At 35.7% G+C, this 18,047-nt stretch overlaps 5 protein-coding genes, 1 long non-coding RNA gene and 1 pseudogene across 10 annotated transcripts; 4 read left to right on the forward strand and 3 right to left on the reverse strand.

Annotated features, from left to right (window-relative positions):
- Positions 1 to 730: 730 nt before the first annotated feature.
- On the reverse strand, positions 731 to 2,371 carry AT4G10450 (Ribosomal protein L6 family). 2 transcript variants are annotated; one of them, NM_117113.4, is made up of 3 exons: positions 1,897 to 2,371; positions 1,680 to 1,802; positions 731 to 1,100 (listed from the first exon to the last, which is right to left on the reverse strand). In NM_117113.4, the coding sequence occupies exons 1-3, from the start codon at positions 2,269 to 2,271 to the stop codon at positions 1,014 to 1,016; spliced, it is 585 nt and encodes a 194-aa protein (NP_192783.1). In that variant the 5' UTR covers positions 2,272 to 2,371; the 3' UTR covers positions 731 to 1,013. The 2 variants fall into 2 exon arrangements, with proteins under 2 accessions (NP_192783.1, NP_001328651.1); NM_001340670.1 differs by having other exon boundaries at positions 766 to 1,802; positions 1,897 to 2,357.
- A 2,341-nt stretch (positions 2,372 to 4,712) lies between these two features.
- SCRL1 (SCR-like 1) lies at positions 4,713 to 5,083 on the reverse strand (the record flags this gene model as incomplete). Its single annotated transcript, NM_001036534.1, has 2 exons — positions 4,713 to 4,924; positions 5,017 to 5,083. 2 exons carry the CDS (start codon positions 5,081 to 5,083, stop codon positions 4,713 to 4,715), a joined length of 279 nt encoding a protein of 92 aa, NP_001031611.1.
- An 895-nt stretch (positions 5,084 to 5,978) lies between these two features.
- AT4G10460 lies at positions 5,979 to 10,076 on the forward strand (annotated as a pseudogene; the record flags this gene model as incomplete). Its single annotated transcript has 1 exon — positions 5,979 to 10,076.
- A 1,283-nt stretch (positions 10,077 to 11,359) lies between these two features.
- Positions 11,360 to 13,247, forward strand: AT4G10465 (Heavy metal transport/detoxification superfamily protein). The gene is made up of 3 exons (NM_001084899.2): positions 11,360 to 11,547; positions 12,457 to 12,532; positions 12,628 to 13,247. Exons 1-3 carry the CDS (start codon positions 11,395 to 11,397, stop codon positions 12,948 to 12,950), a joined length of 552 nt encoding a protein of 183 aa, NP_001078368.1. The 5' UTR covers positions 11,360 to 11,394; the 3' UTR covers positions 12,951 to 13,247.
- Positions 13,248 to 13,796: 549 nt separating this feature from the next.
- On the forward strand, positions 13,797 to 15,696 carry AT4G10470 (uncharacterized protein; the record flags this gene model as incomplete). Of its 2 annotated transcripts, NM_117115.5 has the most annotated exons (4): positions 13,797 to 14,117; positions 14,265 to 15,100; positions 15,188 to 15,346; positions 15,450 to 15,696. In NM_117115.5, the coding sequence occupies exons 1-3, from the start codon at positions 13,922 to 13,924 to the stop codon at positions 15,320 to 15,322; spliced, it is 1,167 nt and encodes a 388-aa protein (NP_567357.1). In that variant the 5' UTR covers positions 13,797 to 13,921. The 2 variants fall into 2 exon arrangements, with proteins under 2 accessions (NP_567357.1, NP_001328556.1); NM_001340671.1 differs by lacking the exon at positions 15,450 to 15,696 and having other exon boundaries at positions 15,188 to 15,322.
- On the reverse strand, positions 15,689 to 16,984 carry AT4G10480 (Nascent polypeptide-associated complex (NAC), alpha subunit family protein). 2 transcript variants are annotated; one of them, NM_117116.4, is made up of 4 exons: positions 16,818 to 16,984; positions 16,646 to 16,733; positions 16,329 to 16,453; positions 15,689 to 16,252 (listed from the first exon to the last, which is right to left on the reverse strand). In NM_117116.4, the coding sequence occupies exons 1-4, from the start codon at positions 16,890 to 16,892 to the stop codon at positions 15,902 to 15,904; spliced, it is 639 nt and encodes a 212-aa protein (NP_192786.1). In that variant the 5' UTR covers positions 16,893 to 16,984; the 3' UTR covers positions 15,689 to 15,901. The 2 variants fall into 2 exon arrangements, with proteins under 2 accessions (NP_192786.1, NP_001078369.1); NM_001084900.1 differs by having other exon boundaries at positions 16,329 to 16,450; positions 16,818 to 16,978.
- AT4G05785 lies at positions 16,432 to 16,668 on the forward strand. Its single transcript, NR_141912.1, has one exon. It is a non-coding gene; the product is annotated as an other RNA (long non-coding RNA).
- Positions 16,985 to 18,047: the final 1,063 nt, after the last annotated feature.

The raw sequence follows: 18,047 nt of genomic DNA on the forward strand, positions 1-18,047 counted from the left end.
TATTGACCAAGAACAACCTCACTTTCTTCTATAGACTCCTTTAAACTCGTTTTACCATATGTATACAAACAAACATTGCCATGTTGAATTAAATGAAAACCTTATATATGCATATACATTTATGAATGGACATTCAATAATCAATCTCAAGATTTGCTTACTTTTTTCCATGTTGAGATGATAGAGTAATAAATAGGCTATATTTTTCTAGAGAAAATTTTTGTATTCTAAAAGGAATGTTGATTAGTGATATTGACGCCCTAAAAAAAAATGTTCAAACGATTTATCTATGTAACAAATAACTCCACGCATTACATATATTATAGAATTGGAAGTGTCAAATTTATGGAGTGTAGTGTTTACCTTGAAGGCAAAGGCAGTTTTTGGAGTCTTATGGATCCAAAACCATCATAACCTGGTCCCCATTTATTAGGATTTTTATGTGTGGAGTCTCTTCTTCTTCTCCTTATAAAGTATAAGCAAAACCATCACTAGATGAGTGGAGAAAATCTTGTTGGAGAAAATCAAGGTAAAGATGCTGAATGGCAATATTCTAGTAACCGGTTTCTTATTGGATCAATTCTAAGGCCTTACAAGTTTTGTTGTTGCATAAATCAAACCATTCTTGGGTTTACTTCAAGTAATCTCATTAATGGCTTCTCTTAGTTTTTGTTTCTTCTTATCATTCAAATGTTTAGGATCTAAGCTTTTACAAGCTTAAGTAGAATCAATTGGAACAGGTCAAAATATGGTTTTAAGCACAGAATATGGTTTAACTCTATCAATCATATAGCATATAACAGTTTAATAGAGTTAAAAAGATGTCTCCAAAACTTCTGTAAGAAGAGAGTAAATAAAAGACCAAACATGAACGGATAATGAATTTGCATTCATCAATGATTCAAAAGGAAAAACAAAACTACAAATCCATAAGAAAGATGTAAAACAAAAAGCTACGATAATATCACTGCTTCACCATATAAAATCTAATATAGAACTTTCAATAGCGAACTTCATTCCTCGACTGCGATCTTGCCTTTCTCGCTCACATAGATACCATCAAGAAACTTCCTGATATCCTTCTTCTTCACATGACATTTCTATTCAAAGATCAAAACCATCATCAATAAGAGAGCATTTACAAAGTCAAAGTTTGCAGCTTTAGTTTGCAAAGCACACTCAAACCAATCACAAATAAGATTCACACCATTACACACATTTTTCCGTAGTATCTATAACATTTTAAAGAAACCCATCTGGTACATTTACCATTATTTCATTCTCAATGCACGAATTCATAACATTAAGGCTTAAAACAGAACAAGTAATAAGAAACAAAGACAAAGCCTATAGCTTTATTAAGCAAAACATGACGATACAATCAAAACCATCACAGATTAGCATGACAACAACATTTCCTAGAAACCCATCTGATAAAATTTACCATTTTTAAGTTTCAATGCAAGATTTCATAACACTTAATCTTTCAAACAGAACAAGCAAGAGGAAACATAGACAAAGTCTGCAGCTTTATCATGCAAAACAACCTCATCACAATTTAGCACCAAGACAACAACATTTCCAAGTAACCAATCTAATAAAGTTACCAAATTTTCATTCTCAATACAAGATTTCATAACTCATAAACCTTAAAACAGAACAACCAACAAAGAAAGTACCTGATTGATCAAAGCACAAGACCGTGAAACAAGCTCAATATCATTTCCCTCAAGAATAATCTCATCCTTAACCTTCTCAGATCGAACAATCTTAACACCATCCAACATCTCAACCTTCCTCACCTGTTAATTCACACAAAACACATCACTCACAAATCCAACAACAGAACACCAAAACTGAAACAAAAATCAAACACACAAGAGACAAAACACGAACCTTCTTCTCACCAAGGAAGTTACGAATCTCAATACTCTTATTGTTACCATCAATAGAAGCATTGATAGGAAAATGAGCATACACAAATCTCATTCTATAAAGAAAACCTTGAGTAACACCAGCAATGAGATTATCAACATGGCTTAAAGCAGTTCTAATCGAAGCACTTGTCTTACGAGAACCAAACCAAGAATCAATCTTAAGCTGACGTTTTCCAGTGACTTGGTCTTTAATCAACTGGAAATCGAGATTCAGATGCTTGAAGTCACGAGTGAGTTTACCTCGTGGACCTTCGACCTCAATCACCTTGGCGTTTACCTTAATGGCGACGCCGTCGGGGATGTCCATAGTCTCCGAGGACAAAATGGTCTTCATTTTTTCGTCTCTGAGGGGGAACTTTGGAGACGACGGCTTGAGGTTTAGGGTAACGGAGTTTAAGGGTACAGAGAGAAGAAAACCCTAAAGCTTATATATAGGTCGTCTCTAGGTTTTGTTTTTGGTTTTAATCTTAAAAACAACTCTTTTAAAAATCATTTCATTTTTTCTTTTAATTTTAATTTTATAAATTTTTGTATTCATTAAAATAGTAAAGGATAACTTATTTTATTAAATTTTCAAATTGAAAATACAAATTCATTATACCAAAATTGAAAATGCAAATTATTACAAAAACAAAAGGAGAAAATCCCCTAAAAAAGACTTTTTAAGTGTCAACCATTTGCATTTTAAACTTTTAAGGATTTGGACTCGTATAATAAATTAGAACAATTATAGGATAATCTAAATCCCTAAACCAAAAAAAAAGAATTTGCATTATAAATACTAAGGTAGTTTTGATAATTAATTTTCTGTGTTAATATATAGAAAACGATAAGACAAACACTAGTGTTTGAAGTTTGATTGGTAACCCTGTACCATACGTAAAACATAAAAATATTAAAATTGCTAATCTCGATTTAAAATTCCAAAAACGTGTAAAAAACCCATCATCTATTATCGTGCATTTATTTTATTTCAAACTCATTTAGTTACTAATACAGTATTAGTAATACTATAAATGACTTATTTTCATTTTTTACGCACTATGATGCGATATCTTAATTATATTGGTTAATCGTTTCAGTTTTGCAATCTATTGTATCACGCTTTAATGCTATTATAAAACAAACACGACATTTTCTTATGTCTAAAAAATATACACATCATTTTTTATAAATCAAAATATAATAATAATTATTTGATAACAGATGTTTAGAATTTTGACGATACTATAGACGAGTGTGTTTTCGGTTAATAGTTTAGAAGTTTTAAATAGACCGACTAGTACTTAAAATTTTTAATCACTTAAATCTTAGTTAAGGTTTTCTTATTAATAATATAATTGAAGGTTATCAAATAAATCTGCCGATACTTGAGGGATTTTAAATCCCTTATAAATCCTAATGTAGCTTTTATAATTATTTTTCTGTGTTAATATATTGAAAACGATAAAACAAACACTAGTGTTTGATTGGTAACCCTTTACCATAGGTACCACCTTGGCAACTCTCATTTTTTTTTTTTTTTTGTACCACTTTTTTTACAACAACGTACAAATTTTTTGTATAAGTTTATGATGTTACTAAAATTGGATCCTATAGTTCCATGATTTATAAAAATTTGAATATTAATAATATATAAAAATTTATAAAAAGTTTAAAAGTATTAGTTTTAATATGAATACTAAAATTAAAATTTTATCGAATAAATTAGTCTCCCAAATTTTTTATATGATTTTCTAACCCTATGCATGGAGAACAAATCAATGGACGACTGCTTACAACCCACTTAATTCCATTAAAAACTCAATGGTAGTTAGTAGTTTACTAAAGATAAGCCATTGTTCTCGTGACGCTAAAAAAAAAATCGACGGATTATTGAATTTTTCATCGGTAATCCATAAAGGATTCAAAATGTGATATGATTCGGTAATAACCTTTTTTGTACCATTAGTTTTTTTTCAAATGTATTAAAAAACTAGTTGATATTTTTTCTGAGCGTGTACAAATACTTTTCCTCGTCATAAGGCCAAACCCTGCTTCTAACTAAAACAACTTAACAATGGTAAGGAAATAAAACACAAGCCATCACGAGATTTGAAAACAAAAAAGCTGCGTACTTTGCTTACATAACATTATCATCTCAATTTCTACATATTCCTTAATTTCCGTAATTTAAGATTTCTTTTTTTGTTTAAATTGTTTGTTAGGTTAGTCTCTTGTTTACTCATCATGTCACAATGTGTCTGAGCTTCTCCTATCTACAAAGCTTTCTTCTATCTCTTTGACTCTCGCTATATATTCCATCATATGTATATATACTGAATCCAATTAGGTTGATTTGACTTCTATAAGAGACTTAATCAGATGTGTAATTCGTTCATAATAAATGATGTTTACATGTTTTGATACTGTCATTGGCCACATACGTTATCTCATAAGAGAAACAAAGTGCTTGTACTCCACTTTTACAAAAAAAATATCATTTTGACACCTCTCACAAATTAATAAAGCCACTAAATAATACAAATATGTCCTTTATATATATAATAAGTGATTAATTATACAATAATGACTAAAATTCAAAGAAAAATAGGTTTGGATTAAGGGTATATTAGAAAAAAGTCACATTAAAATGAACATTTTTTTGTAGAATGGAGAGCTATTAACTCACAATCATATGTATTTTAGAATAACAAGCAATCTACTTTGGCAAAAACTTTTTTATTTTATTTTAAAGCACGTCATGTTCTATTAGTTATGGAAATATTATAAGACTTAACAATCATAATCACATCTACATACACGCTCGCCAGGCATACCCCTAGCTAAACTTGGACGGTCAGAACATTCGCAACGTATATCACGATTTTTTGGTGCGCTTGGAAGCTTTTTCATGTCACTTACCCAAGAACTCTTTCCATTATTTCCACATTTTCCAGGAAAAGGGTGTGTAGTGTTGCACCCAAACTTCTTCATGGCTTCAACCTCTGTTGTGTTATCAACCACAAAAATAAAATGTTAAGACTATGAAAATATATATACAAAACAGTTGATAACACAAAATAAGGAAACAAGTTACCTTCAACATGGCTTAGAATTAGAAACATGACACCACAAGAAACCATAAACAAAACTCCATATTTCATGACTTATAGTCTAAACAAATAGTCTCTTTGAGCTTCAAAAATTTGTGTTTTGTTTTACTCTCATAGAAAGTATATTAAGTTTTCTTTGCCAACAATCTTCATAATTAATATACTCAACAAGATAAAAATATATGTGGCTATTTGTTAAGATTTAGCAACAAAGAACACAACATGAAGAAGCTTGAGGAAGAAGAAATGCCAACTCAGCAAAGGGGACACGTCAACAGCAGGACCACAAGACAAAGAAGGAGCCGTTAGCGCCAACCAGGGTTATGAGTCGCACGACTAAAGCATTCTTGTCTTGGTTTGGTAAAGTTGCACGCGGGTTAAGCCCAATCCAAATTGGTGGAAGGTGACAAATTTGGAGGCAGCTTGGAGACAGCTGTAGAGGAGCTTGTAGAGGCAAACCAAGAAGGATCCAGAAGGGAACCTAGGTTAAAACCTCTAAGTCCATTTAAGCTGAAGGTGGTGCTTAGAGACAGAGTTAGAAACGTAGAGACATTCATTAGAGAGTAAACTTGTAGTGAGTGTTCTTAGGGAAACAATGAGTGAGAGAGAGTGAATCATATTGGTTCTGTAAGGGGCTGAGAGGGTGAGAGATCTCTTTGTAAAACTCAAAGGTTATAGTGGATTCCGGGAAAGATTTCCCGGCCCAGACGTAGCACCGTTGGTGTGAACTGGGTTAACAATCTGTTTGTGTGCTCTGTGTTGTTATGTTTCACTTTCAGTCACAAGTCTTCTTATCTCAAAGTTCTGTTCTTGTTCGATTTCAAGTTTCTTAGACATCAAGTCTTGAAACCCTTAGTCTGTATTTGGTCTAAACACTACAAAGTGGTATCAGAACGAAGGTTCTTTGTATTGGCGGTTCAGTAAGGTTCTTACAAACAAAGAAGCCATGTCGTCAGCAAGGGTAGAGATGGAGAAGTTTGATGGGCATGGAGACTACACATTGTGGAAGGAGAAGCTGATGGCTCACATGGATCTGTTGGGTTTAACGGTGGCTCTCAGGGAAACACAGTCGGTCTCAGATCCTCTAGAATCTGAGGAAGAAGGAAAAGAATCTGAAAAAGGAGATAAGGAAGCACTCATGGAAGAGAAGAGACAGAAAGCGAGAAGCACCATTGTTTTAAGTGTCTCAGATCAAGTTTTGCGGAAGAGTAAGAAAGAGAAGACTGCACCTTCTATGTTGGAAGCCCTAGACAAACTGTACATGTCTAAGGCACTTCCAAACCGCATTTATCTGAAACAGAAGCTTTATAGCTACAAGATGCAGGAGAACTTGTCTGTAGAAGGAAACATAGACGAGTTTCTACGTCTCATAGCTGATCTGGAAAACACAAATGTGTTGGTTTCAGATGAAGACCAAGCTATTCTGCTACTGATGTCTTTACCAAAGCAGTTTGATCAACTGAAGGATACTCTAAAGTATGGCTCAGGGAGAACAACACTATCCGTCGACGAAGTTGTTGCAGCCATTTACTCAAAGGAGCTAGAGTTAGGCTCAAATAAGAAGAGTATAAGAGGACAAGCAGAGGGCCTGTATGTCAAAGACAAACCAGAGACAAGAGGCATGTCAGAGCAGAAAGAGAAAGGGAACAAAGGACGGTCAAGATCTAGATCTAAAGGCTGGAAAGGATGTTGGATCTGCGGTGAAGAAGGTCACTTCAAGACCTCATGTCCCAACAAAGGGAAGCAGCAGAACAAGGGAAAAGACCAAGCAAGCGGTAGTAAAGGCGAAGCTGCAACGATCAAAGGAAACACATCCGAAGGTTCAGGCTATTATGTGTCAGAAGCATTACATTCAACTGATGTAAATCTGGGGAATGAATGGGTCATGGACACGGGTTGCAACTATCATATGACTCATAAGAAGGAATGGTTCGAGGAGCTGAGTGAAGACGCTGGAGGGACAGTGAGGATGGGAAACAAATCAACCTCAAAGGTCAGAGGCATTGGAAGTGTCAAAATCCTGAACAAGGATGGAACAACAGTTTCGTGTAAAGTACATTCCTGACATGGATCGTAATTTACTTTCTATGGGAACTCTAGAAGAACATGGTTATAGTTTTGAGTCAAAGAATGGAGTCTTAGTGGTGAAAGAGGGAACTAGGACTTTATTGATAGGCAGCAGACATGAAAAGCTTTACTTACTCCAAGGAAAGCCTGAGGTTAGTCATTCTATGACTGTTGAAAGGAGAAATGATGATACAGTTCTGTGGCACAGAAGATTAGGCCATATAAGTCAGAAAAATATGGATATTCTGGTCAAGAAAGGATACTTAGATGGAAAGAAAGTTTCTAAGTTAGAGTTGTGCGAAGACTGTATTTATGGTAAAGCTAGGAGGCTGAGTTTCGTTGTGGCTACACATAACACTGAAGACAAGTTGAATTATGTTCATTCTGATTTGTGGGGAGCACCATCGGTCCCTCTATCCTTAGGAAAATGTCAGTATTTCATCTCGTTCATAGATGTTTACTCAAGAAAAACGTGGGTTTATTTTCTGAAACACAAGGATGAAGCTTTTGGGACCTTTGCTGAATGGAGTGTTATGGTAGAGAACCAAACAGGAAGAAAGATCAAAATTCTGAGGATAGACAACGGTCTGGAGTTTTGTAATCAGCAGTTTAATGATTTCTGCAAGGAGAAGGGTATTGTGAGGCATCAGACATGTGCTTACACACCTCAACAAAACGGCGTTGCAGAGAGGATGAATCACACAATCATGGAAAAAGTCAGAAGAATGTTAAGTTATTCTGGCTTACCTAAGACGTTTTGGGCAGAAGCAACTAACACTGTAGTGACTCTAATCAACAAAACTCCCTCATCTGCAGTCAACTTTGAGATTTCTGACAAGAGATGGTCAGGTAAGTCTCCTGTTTATAACTACTTAAAAAGGTTTGGTTGTGTGGCTTTTACTTATGCAGATGAAGGAAAGCTAGTACCTAGAGCCAAGAAAGGAGTGTTCTTAGGCTATCTCAGTGGAGAGAAAGGGTACAAGGTCTGGTTGTTAGAAGAAAGAAAGTGCAGTGTTAGTAGAAATGTGACATTTCAAGAGAATGCAGTCTACCGAGATGTGATGCAGAAGAACAAAGACTCTGAGGAAGTGGACACATCAAGCAGGTCTCTTGATATTGATCTTGAAGATGTTGGTGATTTGAGCTTAGGTGGAGATCTCTTGGAAGAAACATGATCCCTGGGAGATCACTCACCTGCTCAGGACCATCACCACACTGAAGACGCGGAGATCAATGAAGAAACGGTACCTGAAACACCAAACAGCTACCATTTGGTTAGAGACAGAGTTAGAAGAGAAATCAGAGCTCCAAAACGTTTTGATGTGGAGGGTTATTACAGTGAGTTTACTGATGATGAAGAAGAATCATTTAATGTTGAAGCCTTGGTCACCACAGTAGATGGAGACACCAGAGAACCTGGAATTATCAAGAAGCTCTAAGAGATGATGATTGAGAACTATGGAAAGTCGGCATGGATGAAGAGATGGACTCTCTGTTGAAGAATCACACCTGGACTGTAGTAAAGAAGCCTGTTGGAGAAAGAGTGATAGGCTGCAAATGGATTTTCAAGCGTAAGCCTGGAACTCCTGGAATTGAACAACCTAGATTCAAGGCTAGGTTAGTTTCAAAAGGGTATGCACAAAGAGAAGGAATAGACTACACAGATATCTTCTCTCCAGTGGTAAAGCACGTTTCAATACGGATATTGCTGGCTATTGTTGCAGAGGAGAATTATGAGCTTGAACAGCTAGACGTCAAGACTGCTTTTCTTCATGGAGATCTAGAAGAAAAGATTTTCATGGAAGCACCAGAAGGTTATGAAAGTCAGTTCAAGCAAGGAGAAGTGTGTCTGTTAAACAAGACCATGTATGGTCTAAAGCAATCACCAAGAAGATGGAATCAAAAGTTTGATAGTTACATGCTGGAAATCGGCTTTGAGAGAAGCCCTCGTAATAAGTGTGCATACATTAAATCACTTGAGGATGGCTCAAAGGTCTATCTACTTATCTATGTCGATGACATGTTGGTGGCTGCTAGAGATATGCAGGTCATTTCTGAGTTAAAGCAGAAACTCAGTGAGAAGTTTGAAATGAAGGATCTCGGAGCTGCTAAGAGGATACTTGGCATGGAGATCTCAAGAGACAGAGTTAAGGGAACTCTCACTCTGTCACAAGAAGATTACTTGAGCAAGGTTCTGGAAACATACAACGTGGATCAATGCAAGTTTGTGGTAACACCTCTCGGTGCTCACCTAAAGATGCATGCGGCAACAGAACAACAACTGCTCAGTGATGAAGAGTACATGAAGTCAGTGCCTTATTCAAACGCAGTAGGAAGCATTATGTACTCTATGATCGATACAAGACCAGATTTGGCTTATTGTGTTGGCATCATCAGTCGGTTTATGAGCAAACCAGTTAAAGAGCACTAGTTAGGGGTCAAGTGAGTACTTAGGTACATTAAAGGAACCCTGAACATGAAGTTGTGCTAGAAGAAGGGAGCAGACTTAACCCTCAGAGGGTATTGTGACTCCGACTATGCTGCAAACCTGGAGAACAGGCGATCAATAAGCGGAATGGTATTCACACTTGGTGGGAGCACCATAAACTTGAGATCATGTCTGCAAAAAGTAGTGGTAATGTCATCCACTAAAGCCGGGTATATGTCTCTCACTGAAGCAGTAAAGGAGGCTATATGGCTTAAAGGTTTGTTACAGGACTTTGGCTATGAACAGAAGACGGTGGAGATTTTCTGTGATTCTCAAAGCGCCATAGCCCTGTCAAAGAACAATGTGCACCATGACAGGACAAAGCACATTGACATCAAATACCACAAGATCCGCGAGGTCATTGCAGATGGAGTGGTAGAAGTGAAGAAGATATGCACACTGGTGAATTCAGCTGATATCTTCACAAAGGTTGTACCCGTTAGCAAGTTCAAGACAGCTTTGCACTCGCTACGAGTAAAGACTGAGTAATCTACTCAGGACCGGGAAAGGAATCCTAAACTATAACAAGTTATTCTCTCTCAAAAAGGTATTCTCGCTTCTGTCAATTCGTGTTTCATGTTCTTCTATTGCTAGGTGGAGATCTGTTAAGATTTAGCAACAAAGAACACAACATGAAGAAGCTTGAGGAAGAAGAAATGCCAACTCAGCAAAGGGGACACGTCAACAGCAGGACCACAAGACAAAGAAGGAGCCGTTAGCGCCAACCAGGGTTATGAGTCGCACGGCTAAAGCATTCTTGTCTTGGTTTGGTAAAGTTGCACGCGGGTTAAGCCCAATCCAAATTGGTGGAAGGTGACAAATTTGGAGGCAGCTTGGAGACAGCTGTAGAGGAGCTTGTAGAGGCAAACCAAGAAGGATCCAGAAGGGAACCTAGATTAAAACCTCTAAGTCCATTTAAGCTGAAGGTAGTGCTTAGAGACAGAGTTAGAAACGTAGAGACATTCATTAGAAAGTAAACTTGTAGTGAGTGTTCTTGGGGAAACAGTGAGTGAGAGAGAGAGTGAATCATTTTGGTTCTGTAAGGGGCTGAGAGAGTAAGAGATCTCTTTGTAAAACTCAAAGGTTATAGTGGATTCTGGGAAAGATTTCCCGACCCAGACGTAGCACCGTTGGTGTGAACTAGGTTAACAATCTGTTTGTGTGCTCTATGTTGTTCTGTTTCACTTTTAGTCACAAGTCTTCTTATCTCAAAGTTCTGTTCTTGTTCGATTTCAAGTTTTTTAGACATCAAGTCTTGAAACCCTTCGTCTGTGTTTAGTCTAAAACATTACACTATTAAATAAAAATAAAGAATAGAAAGGTGGAGCCAAGTCAACGAGATCGTTGGTATCGGTCATATTTAAAACAAATCTTCAGCTTTTCTTTGATTGTTTCAATAATTTCTTATGAACATCAGAACGTGTACATATACTTTTCCTCTTCATAAGGCCAAACCCCTGCTTCTAACTAAAAACAACATTAATCTTTCTTTTGTTTTGTTAAAGAAACAATATTAATACATAAATAAATAAAACACAAGTGTGCAAGAGCGTCGACGTGTATCTAAGAGATCACGAGATTTAAAAACAAAAAAAGCTGCTAAGTTAGCTTACATAACATCATCATCTCAGTTTCTACATATTCCTTTCCGTAATTAATGTTAGTCTCTTGTTTACTCCTGTCGCAATGTGTCTCTTCTCCTATCTCCAAAGCTTTCAACTATCCCTGTCTATATATTCCCATCATGTATATAATGAATCCAATATTTCAATATTCTTTTCTAAATTCTTCGATCTTATAGTCGTAGATGTCTTCCTTGATAGTGAAAAGTCTCGGGTCCATTGTCTCTATCATTGCAAGAATTTTCTTCTTTCGACGTAGCCGTCCTGTGTCTAATCCAAGAACCACCGCACATATAAGCTACTTCAGGATGTCTAGGAAACGTCCACTCTCTTTGCAGGTTATTTTTTCTTTCTCTAGATATCCTTGCTCATTCTCCTCACCGCAACGGAAATCATAGGCATGAACATTTGGTTTTCGGGTCGGTCGGTTTCGTTTGAATCCTTTGATTTGGTTTCGACTAGACATGAGTGTTGCCGAATTGGGGCCAAAATATAAATTTGAGTTGAGTACTCATTGTAGAATGGTTTATAAATATTTTGGGTATGGTTATGATATGGTTTAGATCTTCATCCCTATATTCAAATAATTGTGGTTACATAGATGCATTTTAGAAAACATATTTAATTGAAAGTATAAGAAGATGCATTTTAGACATCTCTCACTTTTCTAAATTTTGCTTAAACACAAGCCGCACTTGATGTAAAACAGTTTTTTTCCGAATAATTTTACATAATATTCAAAAAACAAAAGAATAAGAAGATTAGCAAAACAAACGAAATTCTTTTGATAAACGAATCATTGATGGACTATACCATTAATAGTCAAGCTTTCCAATTAATGACATTTGAAAAGCTGATATTTGCAGAACCGATTGGTTTATATTTTATTTTTTTTGAATTTAGTGTTAAGTTATATTCAAAGAAAAAATAAACGTTTATACATGTGAATGCAAAATTTTCTTAGCATATAGAATAAAGTTTTATATCCTTGGTGTTATATCGATGCGAACCACACTTGGAATCCTTCCACATATTTCTCTACCTTCCCTTTTACACTAGCCATGATTAAATTATCTCGATTTAAATGTCAATTCCTACACAATCATCTAGTTTTCAAAGTGCTAATAATTTACTAATGATCATTTTGATAATAGTATATACCATACTACTTTTTTTATTTATATCCAAAGTTCTCATAAGAAAACTAAAGTTTTTGAGTTTGACATTCGTGGCTCGTGGACTACTAGACGGTTGAGCTGAAGGTAAGAATGTGTTGTACTGGTTGCGTCAGGATCGTTAGGAACGCGATCTCCAAACTCCGAGGTAACAACTAATTGCTTTGCTTTAAAATTTAAAGACAAGATTAGTGTAATGAACGAAAAAAGAGACTAGATGTAATGAATTTGATTAAATTTTAGGAGTTGACTCAGTGGAGGTGGATAAAGAGTTAGGAAGAGTGAGAGTGGTGGGTTATGTTGACAGAAACAAAGTACTCAAAGCCGTGAGGCGAGCGGGGAAGAGAGCTGAGTTTTCGCCATACCCTGAACCTCCACTTTACTTCACATCTACTCAAAACTATTTCGTAGATCCTTCGAAAGAGTTTAAAGAGAGCTATAACTATTATAGACATGGCTACAATGGTACAGAACAACATGGTAATATCCCCGTAGGTTCTCGTGGAGACGACAGGGTTAGTAATATGTTCAATGACGATAACGTTAATGCATGCCGTCTCATGTAAACTACATACGTAATGACTTAAAACTTGTGGAGAAGTAAACTGTAATTATTATCATATTGTACTAGTAATACTATAAAAGAATAAGAGAAGTCCAGTGTTCCCTACTTGTATTAGAAACGTCATTTTATAGTGGTTAAATGTCATATTGCTTATATTTATCTTTAATTCACTTTTGCAAATGTCATTTCATGGTTGTTGTTTTTCAGTTTTTAATATGTTTTTTTTTGTGCAACACTAATATGTTTTTGTTCTATATATCGTTTTCGATGTGTAATGAGTTTGATCTCCATTTAAGTTAATTATTTATTTGTATTTTCTGAATTTTTAGTTCCCTCAAATGTGTTTTGCAATAATATTATGTAAGATATGAAATTTTTGGTCTCTCATGAAACATTTTATGAAGACTTTCAATTTTAATTTTGAGTACAATATCTTTTTAAAGTAAAACGTTTTCGGGTTAGTCTAATTATTGAATCAATTTTCTTGAAAGAAAGTAAGTAAGTCATCAGCTTGATAGAAATTATTTGTATTGACTTAAAGATGTTTAATTAGTTTATTTTTATCATTGGTGACCGATCATTATCTTTATACTATTTTATTCGGTTATAGTAAAAAATAAATAATCACTTCATTATTATTGTAATATTGTTAAACTTAATATTTTAGTTTGAACAAAAAGAAATGATTTTATATTTTTGTTAAATATGGTATAATTAGTTTTACTTTTATAAAACTACATAAGTTACATTAAATAAATTATAATCAATCAAGCAATGGTCGAATCCGGTTGAACCGAAATGTAGTCCGGTTTACTGTCGGAGTTTGGTTTAGAAAACATTGGTAATCACTAATCACAGATAGCACAGTGAAAAGGGTAGGACAAGGTTGATGAAGCTCGTCGTCTCTGCAAAATCCCTTCCCTTCTTTCTTTCTATCCACAAACAAAATTTCGAATCCATAGAGAAGAAAACATGAAGCAATGTGATCGTAGTAGTCTATCTCCTTTTCCTATAAGTTCTTCTTCCTTATCTTCTTCTTTCGTTGCTTCTGAATCTGATCCTGAAGATTCTTTATGGAGTGATTTCACTTTCGATTTCTCATTCTTAACATCCGAAGACCACAAGATTAGTCCCAATGATGATAATGATGCGACCACTGTTCCTAAAGGTTTTTTTTTTTTTTTGTCTTTCTTGAAATGTTATGGTTTTGTTCTTGTTATGTGTTGTGTAAGAGTTTCTTGAATCCCTTAGGAGAGAATTTACTGTAATGTGCTCTTCTATGACACTTGTGAATGATTTATTTGGACTTGTGTAGGGAAAGAATTGAATCCTTTGGCACCTCAGTTTCTACCATTCAATGCTAAGAAGAACCTAAACAAGAATGGGAGAGAAATTGAAGTAAACAGTTCCAACCAAAACACTAGAATAGGCGTCCTGATCCATGATGCAGATGAGAGTTTGGGTTTAGTATCTCAAGATAGTGTTTCCAACACTATGAGTATGTTAGATATTAGCAACGAGTTCCAAAAGTCTAAAAAGCTGGATCCGTTAGCTCCTGTTTTTGTTCCTGCTTGTGCAAAACTAAGTGAGAAGCACGGTGCAGCAGATCACATGTTAACTATGGAGACAAATGTTGGCTCAACTTCTGGTGTAAGTTCTTCAGACAGTATGTTGCTTAATACTTTTAAGGTTGTTGGGACACATTCTTTAGTGGTCGACCGCAGTTTAAGGAATAGATACTCTAATACAAGATTGGATAGGTCCAGCAACAAGTCTCATGGTCGGAAGAAGCTAAATCCTCTGGCTCCTCGGTTCTCACTAGCAGATCATAAACAAAATGTATATGGCTGTGAGGTAAACCAAGCTGCAAATGACTTTGGTGATAGACATGGCTGTTCCACATCATCACCATCTCAAAAAGTGGATGTTAAGAAACTACTTACGACGATTCATGGATTGTCAGAGTTGCTAACACATGTACACAGTTCAGAAACTTCGGATTTACCAAATGAGCAGTATCTTGATCTCATCAACTGTACTGTGCAGAATCTCAACTCCTATATCAATAACAGAGTTCAGGAGCATAGTGGGGATTATGCAAGTGCTGTACATAGTTCATGTGATTTATATTCGTTGCCTAATATGCGTAAGGTATGTTCTCTTGACTACTTTTAAGGATCATCGAAGCATTCTTGTTCGGTTTTAAAGCCTGTAGACCATCGTTATCACAATGTGCAGGTTATAAGAAATCATCATCAAACAGAAGAGCAAATCAACCCAGAGGTGTGTTTTTATAAAAGCTTATGGCTCAAGGCTAAGGCAGAGAGATCGTTGATGGAACATGAAACATTTCTTTCAAAAGCAAGATCTTGAGCAATTAGTGAAGAGTTATATAAGGTGACATCAGATCATCCTAACTTTTTTACTTCATAGCAACAATGTCAAAGATTGATTTCTCTTTCTATGAGGTCCTATTGAGCGTTTGCTTTCGATTTTGCAGGTTAGCGTGTAGAAATTCAAGCGGCTGAATCGAGGCGGTGTTACTAGCTAGAGAAGTTTTGCTAGCAAATGTATGTGTAGGTCGAAAAGAGGGACACTCATGTCAATTCTAGACAAAGACTTGAATCTGTATTTTGTGTTGTAGAAACTTGAAATACTTTATACACAAATCTAGCTTTGTTTCTTGAACCAAATTTGTATTTTGAAGCTACATTTCAATGAATATATGTAAAGAGATTACTCATCAATCTTTCTTGCTAAAGAGTTAACAACACTAGACATAAACGTCTCAAATTATAGATGTGAAGCAACATTGTTTATGGCTCAGAGAAAGGTAAAAAGAAATAGCCTCAAAAAAGTGGAGAAACAGAGATGTTCGAGAAAATTGCTAACCGAATCAGAAATGAAGCAACAAAGACGAACCATCACAAGTCTTTTGCAACTCACTAAAACCTATGTAGTGAGTTCCATAATGGCGGAAACAATATCTCCGTTACTCTCTTTAAGAGCCTTAACAGCCTTGGGCCTCGAGACACCGGCTTGAGTCATCACAAGATCAATGTCCTTGGCTTCAACACCAGTCTCATCAACATCTTCATCGTCTTCCTCCTCTTGTGCAACCGTGGCTGCTTCAGAACCATCAGTGTTGGGGATCATAGACGCAACGTCAGGCATCTTGAACCTCTGAGCAGCTTGTGCTTGTAGCTGAGAGCTCATGTCATCAATCTTAGCCTCACCGAATATCACATAGGTCTCAGAGTTCGGACTCTTGAACACATCCGGCTTCGAGATGACAAACAACACCTAAATGATACAATAACATACAGAATCAAACATCGCTACACAATAATGGAATACAGTCAATTAGGTCATTACTTACATTCTTTGATCTCTTGATAGTCACTCTGCTAACATCAGTAACAGGTTTCATTCCGAGTTTCAGCATCGCCTTTCGGCTTTTCTTCTCGCTTCTACTTTGCTTGGAAGCCTCATTCTCACCAGCTCCTTCACATAAACAACAACAACAACAACAATAACAACATCAAAACCCTAACAAATGTCATACATAGCAAAACCTAGAAAACCTAATCCAGACTCGAAACAGATTGATTCAATCACAAATCCACAACATGATTCCAGAAACATCCCTAAACCACCAAACGAAAACAATCAAATCGAGTAAAAGAGTAAAAATACCATCAGCAATCTCATCGTCGTCGTCATCAACATCATCATCGTCTTCGTCTCCATCTTTCACATCCTCAACAACAACATCGTTCTCCTTCTGCTCCATAACACAAACCAAATCAAAATCGAACAAAAATCGATTCTCTTAAAAAACAAATAGAGAAGAAGAAGATTACAATACCTGGAGCTTCATCTGCTCTTTAATGGCATCCATAAGAGCCTCCTCATTCACTTCCTCAATAACTGGACCTGGCATCTTCTTCTTCTTCAACCTCTTATCTTCTTCTTCGGAGGAAAAGATAAAAACGAAAACCCTTGAAACAGCGCAGCGAAACTAACCCTTTTCTCAGTTTCAGTGGCGATGAATATAAAGAGGGGCGTAAGATAGTGATTTGGGCTTACCCTATCGTTTAATGGGCCTTAGAAATAGTTCGTTTAAGTTTTATTAATTAGCCCATTAGATAATACATTAGCCCCAAACTATTTGTTTTCATAAATATATTAGCCCAAGTCCACCAATTCTGATGTGGTGTGTTTTCCATTGATAACTAAAAAAACAACCAATTTTAACGCATGAATATCTAGGTCGTTTAGTTTTTTTTTTTCTATTACAGATTACGAGAGTTGTTACATAGACAATTTTATTATGCATAATTTCTTTCCCTTATTAGATCCACGATATACGACACCTCATTCTTCTTCTCCATGCGCTTGATGGATACCAAAAATATCTTCTCTGCGTATAATCCTGGCGAACGGCTATAATTGTACATCGTTGTAGATCTCCTGCACACTTGCCTCAATTAATCTGCAAATCTATTAATAAATTGCAGTAGCTGGGATTCAAACTCCAAACCTCTTAGTATATAAGTATTAATGAACCCTTGATCAACCATTGAACCAAGGAGGCTTTCTGGGTCGTTAAGTTAAGAGACAAAATTTAATAAATAATTAACTTAGAGACAATTAGTTTTTTTTCTTTTTAAGGTATATTGACAAAAAAAATAGATTTGACGTTGGAAAATATTTAAAAAAATAATAATTATCTCTGCTTTTTTGCCTTGCGTATGGGACAATACGTATATTCAATTGACTTTTTGTGCAAGGAACGAGTTGAGTGCATTTTAAAGGTTAAAGCTTGTCATGTGAAATAATACACATACAACAAAAAAGAACGAGTTAACATGCATATTAGTAACGGCTAGACTATTAATTATTGTTTTTTTTTTCAGATTGGAGAAGTTTTAACATACAAACAGATATTATACGATTCTAGAATGTGTACACGTGAAAACACATATATAAAGCACTAAAAGGTCAATATTATACAAGCAGACAATTTGTTAATATCTGTGTGCGATTAAGTTAGTCTAGCCGTTATTAAATGCATGTCAACTCGCTCTTGCTCGTT

The sequence above is a fragment of the Arabidopsis thaliana genome, chromosome 4 (assembly GCF_000001735.4).
Source record: "Arabidopsis thaliana chromosome 4, partial sequence".
NCBI classification, from domain to species: domain Eukaryota; kingdom Viridiplantae; phylum Streptophyta; class Magnoliopsida; order Brassicales; family Brassicaceae; genus Arabidopsis; species Arabidopsis thaliana.